This window comes from Hoplias malabaricus, chromosome 6, assembly GCF_029633855.1.
Source record: "Hoplias malabaricus isolate fHopMal1 chromosome 6, fHopMal1.hap1, whole genome shotgun sequence".
NCBI lineage: Eukaryota > Metazoa > Chordata > Actinopteri > Characiformes > Erythrinidae > Hoplias > Hoplias malabaricus.
In genome coordinates this window covers 49,217,492-49,239,681 of record NC_089805.1, presented here as the reverse complement: position 1 = coordinate 49,239,681, position 22,190 = coordinate 49,217,492, and the positions used below count along the sequence as shown (strand labels likewise).

The window sequence follows — 22,190 nt, the reverse complement described above, 5'->3', positions numbered from 1 at the left end:
CGGAGCTGTACTCACCACAGCAGAGCACACGACTACTGCCGAGACTGCGCTGAACCCCAAATATATACAGGGGCTGTAAATATGCTGACCGACCAGCGGGGGGAGCCACACCCATTCAGCAGGAATTTCACCCCATAATATTCCTACAACTGTTCTACACTCTTACATATAGATATTTACATTTTAATACATTTAATATTTCATGATTTTAAATAAATTAGAGTTTATCCACACGGTAAAATAGAGACCTAAAAAACACACAATCCCAAATCTAATGGCCGTTTTACATTGAGAAATAATGTTAACCCCAAGCACACCCTCAAGATACAGTGCCCTCTAGTGGCCACTTCCAGTTACAGCTCACACAGGAGGTGAATTTCTGTTGTTAGTGCATTACAGATCCATCCATCCATCCATTATCTGTAACCGCTTATCCAATTTAGGGTCGCGGGGGGTCCAGAGCCTACCTGGAATCATCGGGCGCAAGGCGGGAATACACCCTGGAGGGGACGCCAGTCCTTCACAGGGCAACACAGACACACACACACACATTCACTTACACACTCACACCTACAGACACTTTTGAGTCGCCAATCCACCTACCAATGTGTGTTTTTGGACTGTGGGAGGAAATCGGAGCACCCGGAGGAAACCCACGCAGACACAAGGAGAACACACCACACTCCTCACAGACAGTCACCCGGAGAAAACCCACGCAGACACAGGGAGAACACACCACACTCCTCACAGACAGTCACCCGGAGAAAACCCACGCAGACACAAGGAGAACACACCACACTCCTCACAGACAGTCACCCGGAGAAAACCCACGCAGACACAAGGAGAACACACCACACTCCTCACAGACAGTCACCCGGAGAAAACCCACGCAGACACAGGGAGAACACACCACACTCCTCACAGACAGTCACCCGGAGAAAACCCACGCAGACACAGGGAGAACACACCACACTCCTCACAGACAGTCACCCGGAGGAAACCCACGCAGACACAGGGACAACACACCACACTCCTCACAGACAGTCACCCGGAGGAAACCCACGCAGACACAGGGAGAACACACCACACTCCTCACAGACAGTCACCCGGAGGAAACCCACGCAGACACAGGGACAACACACCACACTCCTCACAGACAGTCACCCGGAGAAAACCCACGCAGACACAGGGAGAACACACCACACTCCTCACAGACAGTCACCCGGAGAAAACCCACGCAGACACAGGGACAACACACCACACTCCTCACAGACAGTCACCCGGAGGAAACCCATGCAGACACAGGGAGAACACACCACACTCCTCACAGACAGTCACCCGGAGGAAACCCACGCAGACACAGGGAGAACACACCACACTCCTCACAGACAGTCACCCGGAGGAAACCCACGCGGACATAGAGAGAACACACTACACTCCTCACAGACAGTCACCCGGAGGAAACCCACGCAGACACAGGGAGAACACACCACACTCCTCACAGACAGTCACCCGGAGGAAACCCACGCAGACACAGGGAGAACACACCACACTCCTCACAGACAGTCACCCGGAGGAAACCCACACAGACACAGAGAGAACACACCACACTCCTCACAGACAGTCACCCGGAGGAAACCCACGCGGACACAGAGAGAACACACTACACTCCTCACAGACAGTCACCCGGAGCGGGAATCGAACCCACAACCTCCAGGTCCCTGGAGCTGTGTGACTGCGACACTGTGCCGCCCATGTAAAGCCCAATCATGTCAAAAAACACAATATTTGTATTTTCTCAACATGAAAAAATTGAAAATTTGAAATCCAAAGGCAAAATTAGAAAAGGCTTAACTTTACAGGTCTGTCTCCCACAGGTTTAAGCCTAGTCCTGGGTTTCTTAGCATTCAGAAAGGAGAGGTTCAGCTGAAAGAGAACAGTCTGAGACCCTTTCTGGGAAACAGACCCTAAAGGAATTAAACTTGAAGAATAAGAGACAATCTTACGACATGAAGACTTTCTAAAACTACTGACACCAGGCGAGTCCCAGGGCAGGTCACAGAGAGGACCATGGATCTGTGAACCCCAAAGTTCTTGGGTCCCTTCAAATTGATCAACGACATCAGAGAGTTCATCAGAAACTGAGTGTTTCCAAAAAGGTTCAAATGTAAACTAATGCTTTAGGCGCTGTTCTGGTGTTTGTTGTAAAGGAGAAATCAAGCTTAACACTTGTTTTAAACAGAAATGTGAGTGTAAACTGTTGCGCTGCGTGTGCACCCAAATGGAGTCTGATTCTGGTGGGGCTCTGTTGTTCTGTGACACACATCACATCTCTAGGTGTGCAGCAGCTTTCAGACCCCTCCAGAAAACCTTCCCTGTGTTGTGACTGGATTCACAGCGTCTCTGAACTTGATGGATTTTTTTTGCTGGGTGTGTTTTAGAAACATATCTCCATTTTCCGGCAGCATTTGTGGGAAACAGACACTAGCGTTAATGCTACTGAGCACTGATTGGCTGACGCTGGAGTTACGGCCGGTTACGACACCACAGCTTTGTTTGTTGTTAACTACGGCAGGGAGTCAACGTCCTCTGGTCCTGGACTAACACTAATGAGACTATCTGTATTGTTAAACATATACATTACTACAATAAAGCGTTATTAAATTAGTGTCTCACATTGAAACACATGAACACATGTAGTGGACAGTTTTGGACACAGCACACTACTCCAAATAATATCCCAAACATCCAGAGTGAATAATGAAGTGTGTAAATGAATAGATCACTGAAGTGTACAAGAGCAGAGCAAATGAAGTTATTTCATAGAGGGACTACGTCAGTTCATCGTTATCTTCATCCTGTAAAGAGCACTATACTATAAACAACACGACTAACTACAATAAACTAAACGTCCCTCTTTGAGTTTCTCTGTGTCAGCTCTGTCTCCTGCTCTGAGAGAGTCTGAGCTCAGGGGGATTTTAGACTCTAACCTGTTTGTACTCTCTGTAAAACACACTCCAACACAAAGCCCTTCTGTAAGCTGCTCTGGATACGAGCGTCTGCTAAAGGCTGTAAGGGTCAAAGCTAAGACAGATATTAGCATGGGACAGAAGCACATTTTATAGGACATTTGTCTATTATTTATTCACAGACACAAACCTGAAAATGAAACACTACTCTGTCAGTAACACTTCCCTCCTGATGTCTGTGGTTTCTGAACATTTGACGGTCTACAGGTTTGTGTTTGAAAATGTCCTGCAAAGAAACATATAAAACCCCAAATCCTGAAGATGTCCATCCTCCTGCCCCCAGTGATCTGAGCCCTGCACTCGCTGTGTGGGGTGTGGGTCAGAGCTCTGGTCAGAGCACATTACTGAGGGGTTTGGCCCTGGAGCCTCACTGGGCACTGACCTGGACAGGCTCCTGAACATTTAGTCAACACAAAACAGTGGGAAAGCTGAAACTAAGCACAGTTTCCTAATCGGGAATCCTCTGTGTATCTGCTGCTCTGAAGTCCCTCCCCCGTCTGCTCTGGGCGACTGCTGTAAAGTTCACACTCACTGACTTCATCCTCACAACTGAGACACTTTTACAAAGTCTTTAACCTGGAGTTCAACAGTTTATAAATGTGTCTGCGGTGGGGTCTCAGACATTTGTTACTGCTCTGTGTTGAGGAAATTAATGCATATCTTTTGTATAAAAATGATCAGAGTTTATAAACTATGGTTTTATTTGAATTCTCCAGAGAAACCCATTCATGTTTGGAGCGCCCTCTGGTGTCTGACAAACCCAGAAGACAATCGAAAGTGATACTTCTCTCTGCCCCAGCCCGTCCTGCGTGTGTCTGATCCAGTCCAAACCGGATTTAAAATCACTGCTGTTTGTGAAGATCAGGAGCAGAGCCGAAAAACAGGTAAGACTTCATTTACAGCTTACAGACCTGAAGATTATAGATAGTTCAGTGTGTGTGTGTGTGTGTGTGTGTGTGTTGAGAGAGAGAGGGAGAGGAAAGAGAGACTGTGTGTGCGTGTGAGTGTCAGAGAGAGACTGCGTAAAGACGATAAGTGTAAAAACATGAGGTAAAGTTGGCTCAGCGTTCGATATTCGCCAATCATTCACCCACGAATATCCTGGTTATTAAAAAAACAACAAGTACTCGCCAAATGACTATTTCAGTGCAATTACTACAACATTGTGAACTTATTCACACACACTGGCGGTCAATGTGTTTACTGCTGTAAGATGTGAAAAAGTCTTGGGTATAAGGCATTTAAATACGTAAACCCTGTAACACACTTTTGAAAGCTGATTGTACATCAGCTTCCCTATGTGTTGCATGTGAACCTTGTAACAAAAAACAGATTCTATCTGAGATTTTCTATATTTTCTGTTTCTGGACCAGGAAAGATGGGTGACACAATTAAACGACATGACTCACAGACCCAGTTTCAGGCCTATGATGTAGTACACCCAAGGACCAATACCCTTCATGCTCATTTGGACATGTGAACCTTGTAATAAATTTGTGAAAATAGATTCTATGTGAGATTTCCTATATTGTCTGTTTCTGGACTAAGGAAAGATGGGTGTCACAATTAAGTCTTAGAACTGCACATTTTATTTATGTTGGTTGTAGATGCTCTAAAATATATATTTTTGAACATAAAATGATGCACTATCCTACTGAACTACAGGAACTGTTATTTATCTATTTACATCAACACACACAGGGACATGTTACACATCAGTGCAGTGTGGACAGTGCAGGTCCTGTCCAGTTTGAGAGAATGTCTCCCATTCTTCTGGTGTCATTGCCAGACATTTGTGGTGGAACCAGAAATTGCACACATTACACTGTATCTGCAGAGTAACAAGAAAAAAAGAGAGAAAAAGAAACATGTAATTGACTGTTATTTAGAAACGTATTTAAATGCCTTATACCAAAAGACTTTTATTTTGAAAAGACGTTGTGTCGCTAAAGCGCTTCTCCGCCAGAAAGAACTCGTCGGTGAATCTGATGATGATATTTTCACATCTTACAGCAGTAAAAACATTGACCGCCAGTGTGTGTGAATAAGTTCACAATGTTGTAGTAATTACACTGAAATAGTCATTTGGTACTTGTTGTTTTTTTAATAACCAGGATATTCATGGGTGAATGTCTGGCGAATATCGAACGCTGAGCCAACTTTACTGCGGTAGGTACAAGAGGAACTCTTACGATTAATTTAATGATCTCAGTATTAAACGTTTGCCCCTTATTAAACGACCGCTCCTCCCGCACACTCTGCAGATCTGATAAATACACTGGTCCTACCCCATTTAGGCATTTATAGAGCAGTAATAACACCTTAAAGTCTATTCTGTAACAGACTGGTCTCCAGTGTAAGGATTTGAGGATGAAGGAGGGTGATGTGATCTCTTCTTTTGCTCTGAGTGAGACTCTGGTAGCTGCATTTTGAATCAGCTGAAGCTGTGTAATGGTCTTTTGTGGAAGTCCAGCTAAGAGACCTTTACAGTAATCAATGCTAGAAATAAAATCATGGATAAGTTTCTCCAGCTCTGGTTTAGTCAGAACATCTCTGATCTTACTGATGTTCTTAAGATGGTAAAATGCTGATGTAGTGTTCTGAAAACTGTATTCTGATTACCAGTCAGTACTAATTTGATTGCGCCTTCTGCAGTCAAGGAGGGGTATGGGTGTGATAAAGAGGTTTTTTTTATGAACACTGTTATATTTTAAAGGTTTTTAATTTAGAATTTAATAACTTACAACTGGAAATGTTTTATCAGTGGAAGAACACCTTAGTGAAGTCTTAGCAGAAATCAAGACAACTTAAAATCTTTAAGATATAATTTACTGCTGGAAAACAAGTGTCAGGGTGGACTGTTTAATAACTGGCAGCTGGCAGTATCCAAAATGTTATTTTCTAATGTACACTTAATTTTGTTTCACAATATTTGGAACATAAAATTTACATTTCACACAAGTTACAGTAAGAGTAACAGTGGCCCTTGTAAATCTACAGAGCTGAGTTACAGCAGTGGAACATTTCTCTACAGCAGTGGAACATTCCTCCCGCTCTACCGCTCCTCCCGCACACTCGGCTCTACCCCTTCTCCCGCACACTCGGCTCTACCCCTTCTCCCGCACACTCGGCTCTACCCCTTCTCCCGCACACTCGGCTCTACCGCTCCTCCCGCACAACCGGCTCTACCGCTCCTCCCGCACACTCGGCTCTACCGCTCCTCCCGCACACTCGGCTCTACCGCTCCTCCCGCACACTCGGCTCTACCGCTCCTCCCGCACACTCGGCTCTACCGCTCCTCCCGCACACTCGGCTCTACCGCTCCTCCCGCACACTCGGCTCTACCGCTCCTCCCGCACAACCGGCTCTACCGCTCCTCCCGCACAACCGGCTCTACCGCTCCTCCCGCACAACCGGCTCTACCGCTCCTCCCGCACAACCGGCTCTACCGCTCCTCCCGCACACTCGGCTCTACCGCTCCTCCCGCACAACCGTCTCTACCGCTCCTCCCGCACACTCGGCTCTACCGCTCCTCCCGCACAACCGGCTCTACCGCTCCTCCCGCACACTCGGCTCTACCGCTCCTCCCGCACAACCGGCTCTACCGCTCCTCCCGCACACTCGGCTCTACCGCTCCTCCCGCACAACCGTCTCTACCGCTCCTCCCGCACACTCGGCTCTACCGCTCCTCCCGCACAACCGTCTCTACCGCTCCTCCCGCACACTCGGCTCTACCGCTCCTCCCGCACAACTGGCTCTACCGCTCCTCCCGCACACTCTGCAGATCTGATAAATACACTGGTCCTACCCCATTAAGACATTTATAGACCAGTAATAACACCTTAAAGTCTATTCTGTAACAGACTGGTCTCCAGTGTAAGGATTTGAGGATGAAGGAGGGGGGGGGGGTGATCTCTTCTTTTGCTCTAAGTGAGACTCTGGTAGCTGCATTTTGAATCAGCTGAAGCTGTGTAATGGTCTTTTGTGGAAGTCCAGCTAAGAGACCATTACAGTAATCAATGCTAGAAATAAAGGCATGGATAAGTTTCTCCAGCTCTGGTTTAGTCAGAAAATCTCTGATCTTACTGATGTTCTTAAGATGGTAAAATGCTGATCTAGTAACTCCTTTAATATGAGACTAAAACTGAGATCTGAGTCCATTAATACACCAAGGTTGCGAGCCAGTTCTTTAGATTTGAGGGCCCTCGAGTCCAGATACGCAGCCAATCTTTGTGCTATTCCCAAATAGTATAATCTCAGTTTTATCTTTATTCAGCTGCAGAAAATTGTGTCCCATCCAGTTAGTGATGTGATCAAGGCACTCGCTTAATGAGTCAACTGGACCAGAGTCGTTTGTGGACAGGGCCATGTAAATCTATCATCTGCATAGTCCTGCATAATCTGGCCAAGAGGAAGCATATATAAATTAAATAAAAGTGGACCAAGAATAGAGCCCTGGGGGACACCACAGGTCACTGGTGTGTTCTCTGAAATATTATTTTCTATTTCTACTAAGTAGTTCCTGATATCCAGGTAATAAACCAACCACTTCAGGACTGTTCCTGAGAGTCCAACACAGTTTGCGAGTCTATCTATAAGAATCTTATGGTCAATGGTATCAAAGGCAGCACTAAGGTCAAGAAGTAATAGAAGAGATACCTTTCTGTCCTCTGTATTTAAGCAGATGTCATTAATTACCTTGATTAGAGCAGTCTCAGGGCTGTGATTAGATCGGAACCCGGACTGGAATTTGTCTAGGCTACTGTTAATGGACAAGAATCTAGTGATTTGCCTGAAAACTATTTTCTCAATGATTTTGCCAATGAACGGTAAATTAGAAATTGGCCTGTAGTTACTTATCTGAGATAATTCTAATTTTTTGTTTTCTAGAAGAGGCTTTACAACTGCAGTTTTTAGTGAGGAGCTCGGAAAGACCCCCGACGTGAGTGAGGTGTTTACAGTGTGGAGTATGTCTGGTGCTATAGTGAGAAACACACTCTTTAAAAAATTGGTTGGTAGTGTGTGGAGAGACTGCAAGTGGATGGTTTGAGATGATAAACTGTGTGAATTAAAATTTCACTGTTAACACTGTTACTGAACTCTTTTACTCTGAACTCTGACATTTTAACTAAGGAGTTTGTATGAGGTGATGGAGAGGGTACAGACTCATTGTTAGATATAGATGTACTAATCACTCGTCTATGTGTTAGGTATGTGTCCACACTCCTATATTATATTCTCTCTCTCTCTTTGTGTGTGTGTGTGTGTGTGTGTGTGGGTGGGTCGGTGTGTGTGTGTGTGTGTGTGTGTGTGGGTGTGGGTGGGTCGGTGTGTGTGTGTGTGTGTGTGATGCAGCTGCTCGAGATCAGGACTGTTCTGTTATTTTGTTTGTGACACTGTGGGGTTGTTTCCTGTGTGTGTGTGTGTGTGTGTGTGTGTGGGTGGGTGGGTCGGTGGGTGTGGGTGTGGGTGTGTGTGTGTGATGCAGCTGCTCGAGATCAGGACTGTTCTGTTATTTTGTTTGTGACACTGTGGGGTTGTTTCCTGTGTGTGTGTGTGTGTGTGTGTGTGGGTGGGTGGGTCGGTGGGTGTGGGTGTGGGTGTGTGTGTGTGATGCAGCTGCTCGAGATCAGGACTGTTCTGTTATTTTGTTTGTGACACTGTGGGGTTGTTTCCTGTGTGTGTGTGTGTGTGTGTGTGTGTGGGTGTGGGTGTGGTGTGTGTGTGTGTCGGTTGGGGGGAGGTGGGTGGACAGGACGGCTGATAAATGAAGAGTACTATGGTGCCGCCCCTCTGTTGGAGATATACCTTTGTTACCTTTTAAGGAAAAAAACCTCAGAATTCAGGATTCATCTGGTGAACTTTTATTTACAGGCTACATATTTGTTAAATAGAAGGCTAATGTTTATTTTTTATTGTGTTTGATATTTATGTATAATATTCCAGTAAATGGATTATTGGTGTGTCTTTGTTGGTAATTATATGAATAATTATATTACTGCAACATTTTTTGTTGATGCCTGTGTATAGAGGTTGTTTACATTTTACTGTGTCATCTGCAGCAAAGCACAGCCAAATGGAAGAGTATTTTTACATTTTTACTTGGTTCTTATAAGAAAATAATAAAAAACAAAATATAAATCTGCTTATAATATAATTGAATAATACCCACTAGCTGAAACTGGACCAAGGCCCACTCCGACACTACTTCCCTGCGTCATGATTGTTCCCCTCTCATTCTGTGAGTCAAGGTCTCAGGGTTTTCTGTGTAGAGTCTCAGGGTTCTCTGTGTGACCTGTGTAGAGTCTCAGGGTCCTCTGTGTGACTGTGTAGAGCCTCTGGGTTCTCTGTGTGACCTTTGTAGAGTCTCAGGGTTCTCTGTGTGACTGTGTAGAGTCTCAGGGTTCTCTGTGTGTCTGCGTAGAGTCTCAGGGTTCTCTGTGTGACTGTGTAGAGTCTCAGGGTTCTCTGTGTGACTGTGTAGAGTCTCAGGGTTCTGTGTGACTGTGTAGAGTCTCAGGGTTCTCTGTGTGACTGTGTAGAGTCTCAGGGTTCTCTGTGTGACCTGTGTAGATCTCAGGGTTCTCTGTGTGACCTGTGTAGAGTCTCAGGGTTCTCTGTGTGACTGTGTAGCAATGAAAACTAGAGGGTGAAAGTTCAAGAACTTTGGTCAATTTGGCTTGTCACGTATTGCTAGCATCATTGCTACATTAGCTTATATGCCGCTTAACCTTTGGACCCGACTCCCGCATTTTGCGGGGTTAAAAACACACCTTATATAATCAGCTTTTTAAGTCTTGAATGTCTGAATGCATCTGTGAGCTCCGTATACCGTTAGAAAGCGCATATCCTACCGTTTCTAAAAATAGCGCTCTCATCACGGTGCTGTGAAGCCTCTGGGAGTAATCCAGTGTGAAAAACCACCTAAAAATCAAGGCGCTCCTTCAAAATTTTTGTCTTATGTCCTTGTCATGAAAGATTCTAATGATATTCGCTAAAATAAAGACGCTGCAAAGGGACAAGAAAGACGGTGTTTACTTTCAGTTTCGTTTTGACTCACATGACGTCATCCCACGCTGTCTCTGGGCAGAAAAATATGAGTCATCAGCAAAAACATATTCCTATTATTGATTTATAGTTTTTCAAGGTTTTTGTAGGTTTCACATCAAATAACACTGCATTAGATCAACAAATATAAACTAAAAAGCTTAAATAATTCTTTATTGTGTGTATTCTAAATAAACAAGTATTATTTCATCATTTTTTAAAAAGATTATAATAATAATAATAATAATTGTAAATATTATCAGCAGCTGAGAAAACTGCCAAAGTACCAAAATGTTTTTTATTTGTTGAGATATTGTCCATATTTGCCCTGAACTAAATTCCTGAAAGTCTGGGCCTGCTGTGACTGTCAGAACTTTATCAGTCATACATCCCAGACCTTAGAATATCAAGAAAAATATGTCCGTCTGATGCTACAAATTTATTTTGTCACAGTAATATGACATGTAATAAATTAGCATCAAAAATGCTTATGTTTTCGACTAAAATACACCTCACACTAACAATCTGTGTGAAGATATCTGATGTGGGAATATGATTTCAAGGCTGTACATTGAGAAATATGAAAAAAAAAAAAACAGGCGCTAGGTAAAATTTTGGTCAAAACATGACAAATTTATAGAAAAATTGATTTATCGGTCAGCATGAAAACCTCCAGTGATTATATATTTGAGTAGCAAAGGGTCTTTAGAAAATAAAACAACATATTGAATATGACTATGTCACATAATTACTGTTTAAATGCAACTGAAAGAGGCACTGACAAAAAAACGGAATAGCAAAATAGCTAAATAAATAGGGTCCATCGAGTTAATAGCTAGGACTTTACATTTATATAACAATCTCTCCAATAATACCTTTAAAATACCACCAGCTTAAAGGGATTGCTTATATACTTTGACTGACACCTTACTAAAAATTAAAGTTTAATCCCCCTTTAAATTAGACTTCCACCTTAAATAAGTTACCACTTCAAATAACCCTTAAAATGTCCGCCAATAAATTTTGATGGCCACCTTTAAAAACATTCCACCTTAAGAAACTCACAGTTTCATTAAGTCGTCCACATTAAAAACAACAACGTTATTTGGATTTCCACCTTAAAGATGTCCTTTAAAATCGTAGAGACTGTCTGTATATTTCTGTGTCCCTCACACCCCTCCTACTTCCTTTTTCTCTCTCTCTCTCTCTCTCTCTCTCTCTCACACACACACACACACACACACACACACACACAAATATTTAAAATATTTTTGTCGCTTAATACATGTCACAACTTCCAATGTGCGACACCCGTCAGTGTGTGGTTTCTTGAACTTTTTGACCGCTGACTGCACGGCGCCAGTAAAATAATGATGGCACACAGAGAGAGGACAGCAGTGTTGTTTGCTGCCAGTGGACAATTTAACTTCAGCATTTTTCTTTTCCATTAACTACAAGGACTCAAATAGACATTGAGTATTTTACTTAACCGTCAACACAACGTCTTTTTAAAAATGTTTTGTTGAATGCAGAAATGTTATTTCATTTTCTCTGCAGTCGTTCATTGATTTCATAAATGTAACACAGTGTAGTTTGTTTATACAGAGCACAAAGGCAAATAAAAAAACCCTGTTAATGCAGTTTTATTTCATTTAAAATTTCAAAAGGGTTTTGTGGCTCCCAGTGTTTTCTTTACTGTGTGAAATGGGTCCAAACGGCTCTTTGAGTGGTAAAGGTTGCCGACCCCTGATGTAGCCAATCTACAGAATATAAAATGTGAGACAGAGATTCTGTGGCAAAGTGCATGAGTTACTAAGTTAGCTCTAAATATCAGATCTCTCACAAACAAATCACACTGAATTAATGATTGTATTACAGCACATGGGCTTGATTTTATACTTTTAACTGAGACTTGTCTAAATGAATGTGGTGCTGCAACTGTTTTATTGGAGTCAGCTCCTCCAGATTTTCATTTTTTAAATGCATCTCGTGCCAGTAGAAAAGGTGGAGGTCTAGCTGCTCTGTTCCATGGTTCTTTTCAGTGCAAGCAGTTTTCATTTGGTGACTTCACAACATTTGAGAATCTCTGTGTAGTTCTGAAACGGACACCACAGATATCACTAGTAACTGTCTACAGGCCTCTGAAGTACAGTGCTAATTATTTAACCTCACTCACGTCGGGGGTCTTTCCGAGCTCCTCACTAAAAACTGCAGTTGTAAAGCCTCTTCTAAAAAAGAAAAATTTAGAATCATCTCTGATAAGTAACTACAGGCCAATTTCTAATTTACCGTTCATTGGCAAAATCATTGAGAAAATAGTGTTCAGGCAAATCACTAGTTTCTTGTCCATTAACAGTAGCCTAGACAAATTCCAGTCCGGGTTCCGGTCTAATCACAGCACTGAGACTGCTCTAATCAAGGTCATTAATGACATCTGCTTAAATACAGAGACAGGAAAGGTATCTCTTCTATTACTCCTTGACCTTAGTGCTGCCTTCGATACCATTGACCATACAATTCTTATAGATAGACTCTCAAACTTGGTTGGACTCTCAGGAACAGTCCTGAAGTGGTTCATTTCTTACCTGGAAGGCAGGAACTACTTTGTAGAAATAGAAAATAATATTTCAGAGAACACGCCAGTGACCTGTGGCGTCCCCCAGGGCTCTATTCTTGGTCCACTTTTATTTAATTTATATATGCTTCCTCTTGACCAGATTCTACAGGACTATGGGCTGTCCTATCACAGCTATGCAGATGATACTCAGATTTACATGGCCCTGTCCCCAAACGACTCTGGTCCAGTTGACTCATTAAGCAAGTGCCTTGATCACATCACTAACTGGATGGGACACAATTTTCTGCAGCTGAATAAAGATAAAACTGAGATTATACTATTTGGGAATAGCACAAAGATTGGCTGTGTATCTGGACTCGAGGGCCCTCAAATCTAAAGAACTGGCTCGCAACCTTGGTGTATCAATGAACTCAGATCTCAGTTTTAGTCTCATATTAAAGAGGTTGCTAGATCAGCATTTTACCATCTTAAGAACATCAGTAAGATCAGAGATTTTCTGACTAAACCAGACCTGTAGAACCCTATCCAATCCTTGAAGGATTGATCGCTGTAATGGTCTCTTAGCTGGACTTCCAAAAAAGACCATTAAACATCTTCAGCTGATTCAAAATGCAGCCCCAGAGTCTCCCTTGGAGCAAAAGAAGAGATCACATCACCCCCCCTTCATCCTCAAATCCTTACACTGGAGACCAGTCTGTTACAGAATAGACTTTAAGGTGTTATTACTGCTCTATAAATGTCTAAATGGGGTAGGACCAGTGTATTTATCAGATCTGCTACAGAGATATGAGCCGAGCAGAGATCTCAGATCTTTAGGAACTAGAGTTAGTCCTGCCTCAGGTCAAAACTAAACATGGAGAGGCAGCGTTTAGCTCCTGTGCTGCTCTTAAATGGAACCAGCTGAGAATATTAGAAGAGCCCTGACTTTAGACACCTTTAAATCAAGACTGAAAACACTCCTGTTTGAGCAGCTACAGCTCAGTTTAAAATATTCTGCACTTTTTATTCAGTAACGGCACTTTATTTCTTTTCTTTTATTGTATCATTTTAAATTGTTTTAATAATTTTTATCATTTAATCATTCTATTCTTTTTATGTATTTTTCTTCTGTAAAGCACTTTGAATTGCTTTTGTATGAAAGGTGCTCTATAAATAAATTGCCTTGCCTGTGTGAGTCTGATAAAGTACAAACTGGATTTTTATGAAAGTGAAAGTGCTGCTGTGAAGTGTTTGTGACGATCAGAAATGCTGAGAAATACAGAGTGATCTCCAGCAGGAACTAATCTGAATTCAGTTACTGACAAGAGACCACACCCAGAGGACCTCAGTGACCCTGCAGGACAGTAGGGTGTATAAGTTCAGAGAGGTCGGCTGGTGCCAAACCGTGCAGAGATGTTTACATGAGCAGAAGTTTAAGAAGCAGGACGGGTCACTGATGAAGAACTGGGGAGATATGAGCTGATTTTTTAGAATAAGTGAGAACTCCAGCTGCAGAGTTGAACAAACAAAAGGGAGTGTATGGTTTTATTAGGAGGACCAATGAAGGGCTCTAATGTGAAGTTTGAAGGAAAAAAAAGGTTTACAATAATTAACTAATCAAAGATTTACTGCATTTTACAAATTTCCCAACCTCTCCATAAACAGTGTGTGTAGAGTTCCTGGAGCTTTAGGGTGTGTTCAGCTGGTGTGAGATGCTGATGTTGATGATGCTGTAATCTCCATGTGTTTTTCAGGGATGAAGTTCCTCACTGTAACAGCTCTCATTCTCTCATGGTTCATGGAAACAACTGCAGGTACGTGTCAACACTCCTGTACTATGATTTTTGTGTGTGTGTGTGTGTGTGTGTGTGTGTGTGTGTGTGTGTAACAGGAATATATCATCTTGTGGGGACCAACATCTGTTGACACACTCTGGGAAATTCTCCACAACACCACAATATGAATCATTATCTTTAAAGGTGAAAACATATTTTAAAATGTTAGTGTAAGTGTTAGGGTTATGTTTATAGTGTAAGGATTAAAGTAGTGTAAAACAGATCAGGGTAAAACAACATTAGGGAAAGGCTCCACAAAATGAATGGAGATCATAGTAATGAACCTCATCAAGACTTTACAGAAATCACAAACCCAGGCCACAAATAGTGTTCTGAAAACTGTATTCTGATTACCAGTCAGTACTAATTTGATTGTGCCCTCTGCAGTCAGGGCGGGGTATGGGTGTGATAAAGAGATTTTTTTATGCACACTGTTATATTTGAAAGGTGTTTAATTTAGAATGTAATAACTTACAACTGGAAATGTTTTGTCAGTGTAAGAACACCTTAGTGAAGTCTTAGCAGAAATCAAGACAACTTAAAATCTGGAAAGTAAGTGATGGATTGTAAACAAGTGTCAGAGTGGACTGTTTAATAACTGGCAGCTGGCAGCATCCAAACTGTTTTTTTAATGTATATTTAATTTTATTTCACAATATTTGGACCATGAAATGTCTATTTACATTTCACACACAAGTTACTGCAAGAGTAACAGAGGCTCTTGTAAATCTACAGAGCTGAGTTACAGTAGTGGAACATTTCTCTGTAGCTTAACTGTATTTAGGAGTAAATAGCTGTAGTGTGTCCCCTTTAGTATTTCAGTGCACTAACAGCAGTTTTGAGACTTTTATTTTAACAATGTTTTTATAGATTTGTCATGTATGGACATATATATTGTGTGTATATGTATATATATATATTAAAATATGGCAATTTCAAATTAAATCAAATCTAATTTACTTGATATTTACATACATAAATATTACGTACTGTGAGGAGTTTGGTGTGTTACAGAATAGACTTTAAGGTGTTATTACTGGTCTATAAATGTCTAAATGGGGTAGGACCAGTGTATTTATCAGATCTGCTACAGAGATATGAGCCGAGCAGAGCTCTCAGATCTTTAGGAACTAGAGTTAGTCCTGCCTCAGGTCAAAACTAAACACGGAGAGGCAGCGTTTAGCTCCGGCGCCGCTCTTAAATGGAACCAGCTGAGAATATTAGAACAGCCCTGACTTTAGACACTTTTAAATCAAGACTTAAAACACTCCTGTTTGAGCAGCTACAGCTCAGTTTAAAATATTCTGCAATTTTCTGTAACGGCACTTTATTTCTTTTCTTTTTTCTTTTTTAAATTTTAAATTGTTTTAATAATTTTAATCATTTCATGATTTTACTCTTTTTATGTATTTCCTTTTATTGGAGTTTTATGATTTTATTCTGGCTTTTAATTAATTTTTTTTTTTTTCTGTAAAGCACTTTGAATTGCTTCTGTAGGAAAAGTGTTCTATAAATAAACTTGCCTTGCCTTGCCTTCTCCCCATGTCCGCGTGGGTTTCCTCCAGGTGACTGTCTGTGAGGAGTGTGGTGTGTTCTCTCTGTGTCTGCGTGGGTTTCCTCCAGGTGACTGTCTGTGAGGAGTGTGGTGTGTTCTCCCTGTGTCTGCGTGGGTGTCCTCCGGGTGACTGTCTGTGAGGAGTGCGGTGTGTTCTCCCTGTGTCTGCGTGGGTTTCCTCCGGGTGACTGTCTGTGAGGAGTGTAGTGTGTTCTCTCTGTGTCTGCGTGGGTTTCCTCCGGGTGACTGTGAGGAGTGTAGTGTGTTCTCCCTGTGTCTGTGTGGGTTTCCTCCGGGTGACTGTCTGTGAGGAGTGTGGTGTGTTCTCCCTGTGTTTGTGTGGGTTTCCTCCGGGTGACTGTCTGTGAGGAGTGTGGTGTGTTCTCCCTGTGTCTGTGTGGGTTTCCTCCGGGTGACTGTCTGTGAGGAGTGTGGTGTGTTCTCCCTGTGTCTGTGTGGGTTTCCTCCGGGTGACTGTCTGTGAGGAGTGTGGTGTGTTCTCCCTGTGTCTGTGTGGGTTTCCTCCGAGTGACTGTCTGTGAGGAGTGTGGTGTGTTCTCCCTGTGTCTGTGTGGGTTTCCTCCGGGTGACTGTCTGTGAGGAGTGTGGTGTGTTCTCCCTGTGTCTGCGTGGGTTTCCTCCGGGTGACTGTCTGTGAGGAGTGTGGTGTGTTCTCACTGTGTTTGTGTGGGTTTCCTCCGGGTGACTGTCTGTGAGGAGTGTGGTGTGTTCTCCCTGTGTTTGTGTGGGTTTCCTCCGGGTGACTGTGAGGAGTGTGGTGTGTTCTCTCTGTGTCTGTGTGGGTTTCCTCCGGGTGACTGTCTGTGAGGAGCGTGGTGTGTTCTCCCTGTGTCTGTGTGGGTTTCCTCCGGGTGACTGTCTGTGAGGAGTGTGGTGTGTTCTCCCTGTGTCTGTGTGGGTTTCCTCCGGGTGACTGTCTGTGAGGAGTGTGGTGTGTTCTCCCTGTGTCTGTGTGGGTTTCCTCCAGGTGACTGTCTGTGAGGAGTGTGGTGTGTTCTCCCTGTGTCCGTGTGGGTTTCCTCCGGGTGACTGTCTGTGAGGAGTGTGGTGTGTTCTCCCTGTGTCTGTGTGGGTTTCCTCCGGGTGAGTGTCTGTGAGGAGCGTGGTGTGTTCTCCCTGTGTCTGTGTGGGTTTCCTCCGGGTGACTGTCTGTGAGGAGTGTGGTGTGTTCTCCCTGTGTCTGTGTGGGTTTCCTCCGGGTGACTGTCTGTGAGGAGCGTGGTGTGTTCTCCCTGTGTCTGTGTGGGTTTCCTCCGGGTGACTGTCTGTGAGGAGTGTGGTGTGTTCTCCCTGTGTCTGCGTGGGTGTCCTCCGGGTGACTGTCTGTGAGGAGTGCGGTGTGTTCTCCCTGTGTCTGCGTGGGTTTCCTCCGGGTGACTGTCTGTGAGGAGTGTAGTGTGTTCTCTCTGTGTCTGCGTGGGTGTCCTCCGGGTGACTGTCTGTGAGGAGTGTGGTGTGTTCTCCCTGTGTCTGTGTGGGTTTCCTCCGGGTGACTGTCTGTGAGGAGTGTGGTGTGTTCTCCCTGTGTCTGTGTGGGTTTCCTCCAGGTGACTGTCTGTGAGGAGTGTGGTGTGTTCTCCCTGTGTCCGTGTGGGTTTCCTCCGGGTGACTGTCTGTGAGGAGTGTGGTGTGTTCTCCCTGTGTCTGTGTGGGTTTCCTCCGGGTGAGTGTCTGTGAGGAGCGTGGTGTGTTCTCCCTGTGTCTGTGTGGGTTTCCTCCGGGTGACTGTCTGTGAGGAGTGTGGTGTGTTCTCCCTGTGTCTGTGTGGGTTTCCTCCGGGTGACTGTCTGTGAGGAGCGTGGTGTGTTCTCCCTGTGTCTGTGTGGGTTTCCTCCGGGTGACTGTCTGTGAGGAGCGTGGTGTGTTCTCCCTGTGTTTGTGTGGGTTTCCTCCGGGTGACTGTCTGTGAGGAGTGTGGTGTGTTCTCCCTGTGTCTGTGTGGGTTTCCTCCGGGTGACTGTCTGTGAGGAGTGTGGTGTGTTCTCCCTGTGTCTGTGTGGGTTTCCTCCGGGTGACTGTCTGTGAGGAGTGTGGTGTGTTCTCCCTGTGTCTGTGTGGGTTTCCTCCGAGTGACTGTCTGTGAGGAGTGTGGTGTGTTCTCCCTGTGTCTGTGTGGGTTTCCTCCGGGTGACTGTCTGTGAGGAGTGTGGTGTGTTCTCCCTGTGTCTGCGTGGGTTTCCTCCGGGTGACTGTCTGTGAGGAGTGTGGTGTGTTCTCACTGTGTTTGTGTGGGTTTCCTCCGGGTGACTGTCTGTGAGGAGTGTGGTGTGTTCTCCCTGTGTTTGTGTGGGTTTCCTCCGGGTGACTGTGAGGAGTGTGGTGTGTTCTCTCTGTGTCTGTGTGGGTTTCCTCCGGGTGACTGTCTGTGAGGAGCGTGGTGTGTTCTCCCTGTGTCTGTGTGGGTTTCCTCCGGGTGACTGTCTGTGAGGAGTGTGGTGTGTTCTCCCTGTGTCTGTGTGGGTTTCCTCCGGGTGACTGTCTGTGAGGAGTGTGGTGTGTTCTCCCTGTGTCTGTGTGGGTTTCCTCCAGGTGACTGTCTGTGAGGAGTGTGGTGTGTTCTCCCTGTGTCCGTGTGGGTTTCCTCCGGGTGACTGTCTGTGAGGAGTATGGTGTGTTCTCCCTGTGTCCGCGTGGGTTTCCTCCAGGTGACTGTCTGTGAGGAGTGTGGTGTGTTCTCCCTGTGTCTGTGTGGGTTTCCTCCGGGTGAGTGTCTGTGAGGAGCGTGGTGTGTTCTCCCTGTGTCTGTGTGGGTTTCCTCCGGGTGACTGTCTGTGAGGAGTGTGGTGTGTTCTCCCTGTGTCTGTGTGGGTTTCCTCTGGGTGACTGTCTGTGAGGAGTGTGGTGTGTTCTCACACTCACAGACTTTAGCGGGAGAGAAAAAAACTTGAGTATCGAACTTTTTCCACGAGTATTGATCAATACCAATACGAGCTTTGGTATCGATATTATCAATATTTGGATCGATCCGCCCACTTCTACTTTGTAAGTCTTGAATGTCTGAATGCGTCTGTGAGCTCCGTATACCGTTAGAAAGCGCAGATCCTACCGTTTCTAAAAAATAGCGCTCTCATCGCGGTGTTGTGAAGCCTCTGGGAGTAATCCAGTGTGAAAAACCACCTAAAAATCAAGGCGCTCCTTCAACATTTTTGTCTTATGTCCTTGTCATGAAAGATTCTAATGATATTCATTATAATCAGAAATAAAGACGCTGCAAAGGGACAAGAAAGATGGTGTTTACTTTCAGTTTCGTTTTGACTCACATGACGTCAACCCACGCTGTCTCTGGGCAGAAAAATATGAGTCATCAGCAAAAACATATTCCTATTATTGATTTATAGTTTTCAAGGTTTTTGTAGGTTTCACATCAAATAACACTGCATTAGATCAACAAATATAAACTAAAAAGCTTAAATAATTCTTTATTGTGTGCATTCTAAATAAACAAGTATTATTTCATCATTTTTTAAAAAGATTATAATAATAATAATAATAATTGTAAATATTATCAGCAGCTGAGAAAACTGCCAAAGTACCAAAATGTGTTTTATTTGTTGAGATATTGTCCATATTTGCCCTGAACTAAATTCCTGAAAGTCTGGGCCTGCTGTGACTGTCAGAACTTTATCAGTCACACATCCCAGAGCTTAGAATATCAAGAAAAATATGTCCGTCTGATGCTACAAATTTATTTTGTCACAGTAATATGACATGTAATAAATTAGCATCAAAAATGCTTATGTTTTCGACTAAAATACACCTCACACTAACAATCTGTGTGAAGATATCTGATGTGGGAATATGATTTCAAGGCTGTACATTGAGAAATATGAAGAAAAAAAAAGCAGGCGCTAGGTAAAATTTTGGTCAAAACATGACAAATTTATAGAAAAATTGATTTATCGGTCAGCATGAAAACCTCAAGTGATTATATATTTGAGTAGCAAAGGGTCTTTAGAAAATAAAACAACATATTGAATATGACTATGTCACATAATTACTGTTTAAATGAGACTGAAAGAGGCACTGACAAAAAACCGGAACACCAAAATAGATAGAGTTCTTAGGGTTAAACCCATTTCACACCTTTGATGAAGCTTTTATGAACTCATCAAGACTGATCTAGTATTACATTAATCACATGTATGAAAAAAAAAACATATAATTTCTCTAGTTGCACACTGCCAGAGTCTCTAGGGAGAGTGTGGTACCATTCACCACAGCGTGGCCAAGAACCGCCTACTACTGCAGGAAAAGAAATGTGACATGCAAAAGGACCAATCACAAGTCTATTTTGGCATTCTTTCACATCGGACCGGTCCCAGAGCCAGTACAAAACGATACACGGAAGTTTATATACGCAGTGGTACAGACAACCAATCAGAATGCAGCTGGCAGAATCCTGAGAGTGTGGCCAGATTCGTGCACTGAAAGTATCAGACTCTCCTTCAACTTGTGAGCGGAGCGTCTGTGGCTGAGAGGATCATGGTTCTAATCTTATTCTGGAGCAGGGAGACTCTGCTGCACTGAAACAGGCCGGAGGAAGATTGTGGATGTTTTTCTGAACTATTTTCACTTCTTTTTCCTTTCAGAGAACTTTAAAGTAGTTGGTCCAGATGCTCCTTTACTTGTTAAAGTTGGTGAAGACCTGGTTCTGCCCTGTTCTCTCCAACCCAACATCAGTGCAGTGGATATGACAGTGGAGTGGATCAGACTACATCTGAGTCAGTCCAACAGACTGGTTCATCTGTATGAAGGTTATAAAGACAGGAATGATCAGCAGATGGAGTCGTACAGAGGGAGGACAGCTCTGTTTAAAGATAAGCTGAGGAGAGGAAACACATCACTGAAACTCTCAGCAGTTCAACCTTCTGATGAAGGATTTTATCAGTGTTATGTTGAGGATCCATCTACATCCTGGTATGAAGACACCACTGTTCATGTAGAAGTTACAGGTGAGAACCATCCATTAATGATCTTCACACACAGATTCCTTCTTTTAACTTTACTGCGTCTGATCACTGACACCACACAAAGAATCAGAGGAGGTCCAGATCTGATACAAATATCTCTGAACATGTATCTATCCTTAATGCTTTACAGAAACATAAAGTCAGTCAGTAAATCAGTGTGTGTTCTGTGGTAAATGTGAATCTGCTGTGTGTTTCAGGAAAAGGGTTAAATGCCTGGAAGATTGTCATCATCTGTGTTTCAGTTGCTGTGGTTTTATTAGCAGCGTTCACACTGTGGATTGTAAAAGGTAAATTTGAACACATTCTCTTCAGGATTAACGTATTACAAGGTTACCAGTGATGTTAATTAATAAAAATGTACGTGTGATGTTTACCACAATGCCGCAGTACAGCGGGCTCCTTCAGCACCACTGATAAATCTTCTCAGGCCTCACAGAGCACAAAGGCCAACTCAGATGTATGTAAATGGGGGGTTTCCGCCTTCACCCAGTAGGGGATAAAGGTGGAATACTTCACTTAGGAAGACAGTGACAGGATCTGCGTCCCCCACCCCTTTACAAATCTGGCATGCTGCAGCTTTAAGCTGCTATCTAATGGCAGATCAGTTAGATGATTTTCAATTCTGTGGGAAGTGTAACATCAGCAGGGTGAGAGAAACTGTCTTTCATCATACCCCTCCACTCACTCCTCTTCTTCTATCTATCTTCTTCTTAATTTGATCATCACCCTTATCACACCTACCCCTCTTCTCACTCCCATTCTTCCTCCTACCCCTCCCCTGATTGCCTCTTCTCTCACCTTTTCCCCCCTTACTCTGTCTTACACATATTCTTCATCACCCTCATTCTGCATACCCCTCCTCTCACTCCTTGGTGTTAATATTTGGTGTTAGACTGGACTGGGTACAGAATGTACTGGCTATAGACTGAACTGGTGACAAACTGATGATCAAGCTGTGCCCGTGCTTTTCTGCATGCACGTGAAGGAAACCTCTGAACCTCCAGTTTCTAAACTTCAGATCATCCTGAGATAGACTGAGATCATCCAGCTGTACTCATACATGGTCCTGTGTGTGTGTAAATAAACTCCAGTCAACGCCAAACTCCAGTCTCCTGACTCTACAATGCAGAATTTCTAACAGTTGGTGCCGTGACCCGGATGGCATACTGAATCCTT

At 43.6% G+C, this 22,190-nt stretch overlaps 1 protein-coding gene across 2 annotated transcripts in view; it reads left to right on the top strand.

Moving 5' to 3' along the window:
• The first annotated feature begins 3,829 nt into the window (after positions 1-3,829).
• LOC136699710 (ribonuclease inhibitor-like) overlaps positions 3,830-22,190 on the top strand; it is a 44,162-nt gene continuing 25,801 nt past the window's right edge. The window contains exons 1-4 of one of the 2 annotated variants that reach the window (XM_066674639.1): positions 3,830-3,913; positions 14,388-14,447; positions 20,634-20,996; positions 21,212-21,301. In XM_066674639.1, coding sequence (XP_066530736.1) covers positions 14,390-14,447; positions 20,634-20,996; positions 21,212-21,301 — 511 coding nt within the window. In that variant the 5' untranslated portion in view covers positions 3,830-3,913; positions 14,388-14,389. Of the gene's footprint in view, positions 3,914-5,057; positions 5,199-14,387; positions 14,448-20,633; positions 20,997-21,211; positions 21,302-22,190 lie in introns of those variants that run through there. The other variant, XM_066674638.1, reaches the window with a different exon arrangement.